Raw genomic sequence first — 8,604 nt, 5'->3', positions numbered from 1 at the left:
CTCACCCCTCAGACAGGCAGACAGGCACTCACCCCTCAGACAGGCAGACAGACACTCACCCCTCAGACAGGCAGACAGACACTCACCCCTCAGACAGGCAGACAGGCAGACTCACCCCTCAGACAGGCATTTTCTAATGGTTGTGTTAACGTTAACTAAATGTTTTCTAATGGTTTTGTTCTCAGGAGGTTCTCCAGACGGTGCCCAAGTTCTGCTTCCCCTTCGATGTGGAGAGGTAGGATTCTGTCCCCTGTTCCCTTGTTAAATCCTGTACTCTGTGTGCACACACACAAACACACACACACACACACACACACACACACACACACACAATCATATTTATTAGAAACTGGAGAGCTCTGTATGTGCCACATAATGGAGCTCAGCTACAGGGGAGTCTGCTGTTAGCCCCCTATCGGCTGTTAGCCCCCTATCCCTCGTCTCGTGTTGTGTTGGTGGTATCGGATTCTTGTTGGGTCCGTGAGTCAGGACTGGTGGGCATTGGCAAACTCACATGCCTTCCTGTCACCCAAATGGGCGGACAATGACAGTTCCAGGAACGTGGCAACGCATATTTCTTTTTATTTGGGAGTGGTGAGTGCCATAATTTAAGATAAGAGAGGGCTCAAGGTGCTTTTAATAATAGGAAGACAGGCAGTGACTCACACCCTCAGACAGGCAGGACACCCTGCAGAACAGGGACTTCACACCTCAGAGCAGATCAAACAGACAGGCAGACACAGACAGTCACTACCACCCCTCAGCAGGCAGAACGACAGACATCACACCTCGACGCAGAACAACAGAATACACCCAGCAGCAGCAACTCACCCCTCAGAGGCAGGAAAACCAGACAGGCAGACAACTCACCCCCACTCAGAGAACAGACAGGCGCAGAACATACTTCCACCCTCAGACAGATAATCAGACAGGACCCAGACGAGACTCTACCCCTCACAGGAAGGCAGACAGCCCACCTCAAACAGCACAGCCGCAGACTCACCCCTCAGACAGGAGCAGACCAGCAGACTCACCCCTCAGAACAGGGTCAAGAAGGAACCTCACCCCTCAGAACCCAAGGCAGACAGACAGACAACACCCTCAGACAGCAAGACAGCAACTCACCCCTCAGCAGAACAACAGGCAGTGACTCACCCCTCAGACAGGCAGACCACTACACCCTCAGACTATAAAAACAGGAGCAGCAACTCCCCTACAGGCAGCCAGACTCACACCCCTCAGACAGGACCAGACTCACCCCCCGACAGGCAAATACTCACCCCTCAAGACCGCAGACCACACAGACTCAGACCCCTCAGGAGCAGGATACCCAGACAGAGCAGACTCACCCTGCAGACAGAGCAGACTCACCTCAGACAGGCAGACTCAACACCCCTCAGGAGGCAGGCAGAACAGACAGACACACTCAACCCTCATGACAAGCAGACACAGACACTCACCCCTAGACAGGGCAGAACAGACAGACACTCACCCCTCAGTCAGCAGCAGACAGACGACTCACCCTCGACAGGCAGACATACTCAAAACCCCTCAGACAGGAGACAACTCACCCCTCAAGACAGAACAGACAGACTCACCCCTACAGACATACAGCAGACAGACAGACTCACCCTCAATCAGGCACAGGCAGACAGGCAGACTCAACCCCTCAGACAGGCAGACAGACAGACCTCACCCCTCAGACAGCAGACAGACAGGACTCACCCCTAGCAGACAGGCAGCACCCAGGAACAGACAGCGACTCAACCCCTCAAGACAGGCAGAACAGACATCACCCCTCATTGGCAGACAGCAGACTCACCCCTCAACAGACAGGCAGACAGAGACAACTCACCCCTCAGGACAGCAGACAGGACACCACCCCTCAAGCACAGCCAGACGTCACCCCTCAGACATGGCAGACAGAGCACTGATCCTTCAGGCCGCGTCAGTACCAGGCAGGCAGACAGACACTCACCCCTCAGGCAGGCAGGCAGACACTCACCCCTCAGACAGGCAGACAGGCAACTCACCCTCAGAACAGACAACAGGCAGACTCACCCCTCCACAGACAGGACAGGAATCACCAGACAGCACAGCAGACTCACCCCTCAGACAGGCAAAAGACAGTGCAGGACTCACCCTTCAGGACAGGCCAGACAGACGAAGACTCACCCTAGCGGCCAGACAGAAGCAGAGTCAGGGCAGACAGACAGGAACCACCCTCAGACAGGCAGACAGACTAGACACTCACCCCTCAACAGGCAGACAGACAGACCGAGCCACCCCTCAGACAGCAGGCAGGACAGACAGACCAGACTCACCCCTGCAGACAGGCAGACAGACAGGAAGCAGCACTCACCCCTCAGACATGCAGACAGACCAGACCAGACTCACCCTCATTCAGGCAAGGCGGTAGACAGGGACAGACCTTACCCCTCCAGACAGCAGACAAGAGACACTCACCCTTCAGACAGGCAGACAGGCGGAGACTCACCCTGCAGACAGGCAGCAGGCAGGAATCAACAGGCAGACAGGCCTCACCCTCAGGAAGCAGCAGCAGACAGACGACTCACCCCTGCGACAGCAGACGAGCAGACTTCACCCCTGCAGACAGGCAGACAGACAGACTCACCCCTAGGCAGACAGATGTTTCATATGGTGCCTCAGCTCTGCTCCTTGTCTAAATCCAATATGCCCCTGGTGGGGGGGTGAAGGGCAGGTCCCCCCAGGGAGCGTGTTGGGCAGGTAAAGCCCTTAGGCTCGTACACCCCCACCCTTGCACGTTCTGTACCCCCTCCACCCTGCCCGTTCTGCTACCCCCCCTCCACCCTGCCGTTCTGTACCCCCCCCCCCACCTTGCACGTTCTGTACCCCTCCACCCTGCCCGTTCTGTACCCAGAGAGGATGCTTAGCTCATTGTCACAGCAAGCTGCCTGCCACCAAAGTCTCCCTCCTTTCCAGCCCCTCCCTCCCCCATTATCACCCTGATAATTTGATGTTAGGTTATTCGTAGCTAATGATTTAAGCTGTGGGATTCATATGAGAATTATGTAAACCTTTTTAGGCCCTTGATTCTCTCAACTGCCACCAGCTCATCATCTCTGAACATTGAAGCTCATGTCTTTGTATGTCCGTCTTAGTTATGCTGTTTTAATTATTTCATGAGATGATTGTTAGGACTCTATTAACTTCTTTTTAATTAACGTCCTTTCTTCAACAAGTTCATCTTGAGTGATTAAGTCTGGTTGTTGTTTGATTAGGCCAAATTATTACAGGGCTTGTCGTATGAATGGAAAATACACTGAATTATTAAATAACTGAATAAACTGTTGTTCACGACTATAATACATAAAATGTTTCTTCCCGTTTTCTAAGCATGTGTATCATATCAGTTTAGTGTTGATAACTTTTTGCTGTCTTTTTTCAAATGCCATTTCAGTTTCTTCGCGCAGTTCGCTCTAGTCTCCCTCTTGTGTATTCTTGCTGCTCTTGTTCTCTATCTGGTTACTATTTACGATGCATTGTCTGCATGTTGCTGTTTCTGCGTCTGTGCGTGATGTTTGTGTTTTCGTGTGATTGTATGTCTCGTGTTTACGTTTGATTGATGTTGTGTTTGCGTTGGGTGTGATGTTTCGTTGTGTTGAGCTTGCATTTACTGGTATGTGTGGTTGACGTTGAGTGAGTGTTGTGTTTACGTTGGGTGATGTTCGTTGTTGGGTGGTGATTTTTGTGGTCGTTTAGTGCTAACGTAACGTAAAAGTTGTGTTTTAATTTGGTTGTGTTCCGTTTAGTCTGTTGTGTTTACGTACGTAGCTGATATTGTTTTCGTAATTCGGTTGTGTTAACAGTTAATAAATGTTTTCTACATGGTTGTGTTTGGTTGTCTTAGAGTTAACTTAATGTGTTTTCTAATGGTTGGTTGTTACTTAATCCATCTATAATTGTTTCTATCCGTCAGATGGTTTTTCGTTCTGGTTTTTGCTCATGTTCTTAACGATTATTCTTAATGTTTGTGAACTCGTTGTTTAAGTGGTTTGCGTGACGTTGAAGTCTAAGTTGGTAGTACTAATTTCCTAAATGCGTTGTGTACACGTTAACTGAAATTGTTCTCTAATGGTTGTGGTTCTCAGGAGGTTTCTCTCAGACGGTGCCCAATTCGCTGTCCCCTTCGATGTGGAGAGGTAGGGATTCTGTCGCCTGCTTCCCTTGTTAAATTCCTGGTACGTCTGTGTGTGCACGACAACACACACACACACACAATCACTATGATAGTCTTGAGAAACTGGGAGAGCTGTGTATTGGCACAAATTGGAGCGTTACTACAGGGGAGTCGCTGTTAATCTGCCCCTATCTGCTGTCACATCCGCCCCTACTCGCTGTCTCTGTCACCTGTGCTGCTAACCCCCGTCTGCTGGATGTCAACCTCCCCGTCTACTTCAACCGCCCCGTCTGCCTTTAATCCCCGTCGTGCTGTAAGTTACCCCCTGCGGGTGTCTCCGTCTGTTAACTTCACCGCTCCCGTCGCTGTTCCGCCCGTTTGTCGTTGAACCCCTCCGTCTGCTGTTACCCCCCGTCGCTTTAACCCTCCCGTTCTCTTGCCTTGCTGGTAACCCGCCCGTCGTCAGCCCTCCCTTCCCGCTGTCAATCTGCGCCGTCTGCTGTAACCCCCCGTCTGCCTGTCAGCCCCTCCGTAACTTTTCGCTTCGTCTTAATCTCCCTGTTGCCGTTAACCCCCTTTGCTTGTAACCCCCCCGTGCTGCTGTTATCTCCCCTTGCTTTCCCTCTCCGTCTGCTGTGAACCCCCGTCTGCTGTTAACCCCCTCGTGCCTGTTAAGTCCCTCCCCGCTTGCTGTGTACCCCTCCGTACTGCTTGTAACACCCGTCCGTCTGCTGTTAACCGCCGTCGCCGCGGTTAACACCCCCCGTCGGCTGTTAAAAAAAAAACCCCCCGTCCGCCTCTGTTAACTCCCCGATGCCGTTACTCCCTACCGTCTGGTGTTCTAACCCCCCGTTCTGCTGTGTTAACCGCCCCGATCGGCTGTGTTAGCCCCATAGTTGCTGTTCTCTCTGCTTCCGTGTATTCGCAGTCCTCAGAACTATAGTTTAAACTGCCTGCTTAGTAAACTTCTGAAGCTATCCAGTCTGAGTATAGCTATATCTCTAGGACTTGCGTTACCAGTCTGAACTATATCGCTGAGACTTGGTACCAGTCTGAGTAACTTTAACTCTAGACTTGGTATCCACATCCTGAGTAACTATATGTCTCTAGACTTGCAGTACCCAGTCGAGAACTTATCTTTGATTCAGTCTCTAACTTCTCTACTTGGTACCAAGTCTGAGTAACTAGTATCTCTAGACTTGACCCACTTCTGAAATAATCATATTCGTCTAGACGTTGTACCAGTCTGAGTAATCTATATCTCGTAGACTTGGTACCAGTCTAATAACTCATATCTCTCTCAGACTTCGCTACCAGCCTTGAGTAACTATAATCGTCTAGACTTTGGTACCAATCTGAAGTAGACTATATCTCTTAGGAACTTGTACCGGCTGTTCATTACCTACTGTACCAGTCTGAGTAACTTATATCTCATAGACTGGGTAACAGATCCTGCAGCTAATATCTCGTCTAACTTGCGTGACCCAGTTAGTAAGCTGACTCTCACTATGACCGCTAATCTGTAATCTCTCTAGACATGTACCAGTCTGCAGTAACTATATCTCTCTAGACTTGGTACCACTTCTGAATAACTATATCCTCTAGATTGGGTATCCAGCATTCCTGAGTAACTTAATCTCTAGACTTGCTACCAGTGTCTGAGTAATCTATTCTCTATGACTTGGTACGCAGTCTGAGTAACTATCCACTCTCTACTGTACTAGTTGGACAGTAAGCTCTTAGTCTGTTACAGTCATAACTATCACTCTAGACTTGGTACTTAGTCTGAATCTACTATTCTCAGACTTGGTACCAGCTGATAGTAACTATATCTCTTAGACTGGCTACCAGTCTGAGTAACTATATCTCTAGACTTGCTACCAGTTGAGTAACTAATTCTCTAGACTTGGTACCAGTCTGAGTAACTATATCTCTAGGTAACTTGGTACCAGTCTGAGAACTATATCTCTAGGACTTGCTACAGTTGATAACTATATCTCTAGACTTGCTACCAGTCTGAGTAACTTATCTCTAGACTTGCTACCAGTCTGAGTAACTATATCTTCTAGACTTGGCTACCAGTCTGAGTAACTATATCTCTAGACTTGCTACCAGTCTGAGTAACTTATATCTCTAGACTTGCGTACCAGTTTGAGTAACTATATCTCTAGACTTGCTACCAGTCTGAATAACTAATTCTAGACTTGGTACCAGTCGTGAGTAACTATATCTCTAGACTTGCTACCAGTCTGAGTAACTATATCTCAGACTTGGTACCAGTATGAGTAAATATCTCTGACTTGGCTTACGCAGTCTGAGGTAATCTATATCTCTAGACTTTGCTACCAGTCTGAGTTAACTTATCTCTAGACTGTGGTACCAGTCTGAATAAGTATATCTCTAGACTTGGTACCCAGTCTGGATAACGTATTCTCTCAGGAACTTGCTACAGTCTGAGTAACTATATCTCCTAGACTTGCCTACACGTGCTGTAGTAAGCTATATTCTCTAGAACTTGGTACCAGTCTGAGTAACATATATCTTCTAGACTTGCTACTCAGTCTGATAACTATATCTCTTAGACTTGGTATCGCCCAGTCAGCTGAAGTTAGACTATATCTCTAGACTGGGTAGTTTCGTACCTAATCTCTGGAAAGTAGCACTATCTCTAGACTGGTACCAGTCGAGTAACTATATCTTCTAGACTTTGACCATTCCTGAGTAACGTATTCTCTAGACTTTGGTACAGTCTGAGTAACTATATCTCTAGACTTGGTAACCTTCTGTACTAATATCTCTAGACTTGGTACAGTCTGAGTAACGTATCTCTAGACTTGGTACCAGTCTGAGTAACTATAGCTTCTACGACTGTACATCTGAGATTATTCTAACTTGGACAGGTTTTGATACTATCTCATAGACTTGCTACCAGTCTGAGTAACTATATCTCTGACTTGCTACCAGTATGAGTACTATATCTCTAGACTTGCTACCAGTCTGAACTAACTATATCTCTAGACTTGGTACCAGTCTGAGTAACATATCTCTAGACTTCGCTACCAGTCTGAGTAACTATATTCTCTAGACTTGGTACCAGTAGAGTAACTATATCTCTAGAACTTGGTACCAGTCTGAGTAACCTATATTTCTAGACTTGCTACCAGTCTGAGTAAACTATATCTCTAGACTTTGGGTACCAGTCTGAATAACTATATCTCTAGACTTCGGTACCAGTCTGAGTAACTATATCTCTGACTTGCTACCAGTCTGAGGAACTATATCTCTAGACTTGTACCAGTCTGAGTAACTATATCTGCTAGACGTGGTACCGCAGCTGGAACTATATTTCTCTAGACTTGCTACCAGTCTGAGTGAAACTCATATTCTCTAGTGACTGGTACAGTCTGAAAACTATATCCTCTAGAACTCTGGTACCAGGTCTGAAGTAACTATATTCTGAGGCTTTCACGAGATTCTCATCCTTGGAATTGTACCAGCTGATACTTACCTAGAGTAAAGGCTATAATATCTCTAGACTTTCGTACACAGTCTGAGTAAACTATAATCTCTTAGACTAGTGCTACCGTCTGAGTAACTATATCTCTAGACTTGGTACCAGTACTGAGTAAGCTGATATTCGTAGACTTGGTACCAGCGGAGTCCTAGTAACTCAAGCTGCTTAGAACTTGTACATTCGTTACTTCGCTTACTTGCCTACCGGATCTGAGTAACTAATCTTCTAGACTTTTGGTAGCCAGTCTGAGAACTATATCTCTAGGACTTGGTACCAGTCTTGAGTAACTTTATCTCTAGACTTGGCTTCACCGTAGGTCTGAAGTAATCTATCTAGACTGCTACGATCCTTGGTACCAGCTCTAACGTACATTCTGGTATATCTCTAAGAGCTTCAACGTTTGGTTAATACTCGCTAGCTTGTCCAGTGAAGATAATCTGCTAGACTTGGGCCAGTCTGATAGATAGATCCAGACTTCATGAATACTATTCTAGACTTCTACCAGTCTGATGAACTATACTCTAGACTTGCTACCAGTCTGAGTAACTGATAATCTCTAGACTTGCTACCAGTCTGAGTAAACTATATCTCTAGACTTGGTACCAGTCGAAACTATATCTCTAGACTTTACCAGTCGAATAACTATATCTCTAGACTTGACCACTGAATAACTATATCTCTAGACTTGCGACCAGTCTGAAGAACTATATCTCTAGACTCTACCAGTCTGAGAACTAGTATCTCTAGACTTGCTACCAGTCTGATAACTATATCTCTAGACTTGCTACCAGTCTGAGTAACTAATCTCTAGACTTGCTACCAGTCTGAGTAACTATATCTCTAGACTTGCTACCAGTCTGAGTAACTATATCTCTAGACTGTTGCTACCAGTCTGATGAATAATTTTATCTCGATTTGGAAGTAGCCA

At 46.9% G+C, this 8,604-nt stretch overlaps 1 protein-coding gene across 1 annotated transcript in view; it reads left to right on the top strand.

Moving 5' to 3' along the window:
• LOC112069323 (DENN domain-containing protein 1B-like) overlaps window positions 1-8,604 on the top strand; it is a 205,428-nt gene that overhangs the window by 110,336 nt on the left and 86,488 nt on the right. The window contains 1 exon segment of the mRNA XM_024136630.2: window positions 186-235. Within this exon segment, the coding sequence (XP_023992398.2) occupies window positions 186-235 (50 nt within the window).

The sequence above is a fragment of the Salvelinus sp. IW2-2015 genome, unplaced genomic scaffold (assembly GCF_002910315.2).
Source record: "Salvelinus sp. IW2-2015 unplaced genomic scaffold, ASM291031v2 Un_scaffold986, whole genome shotgun sequence".
NCBI lineage: Eukaryota > Metazoa > Chordata > Actinopteri > Salmoniformes > Salmonidae > Salvelinus > Salvelinus sp. IW2-2015.
This window is presented reverse-complemented; position numbering and strand designations above follow the sequence as displayed.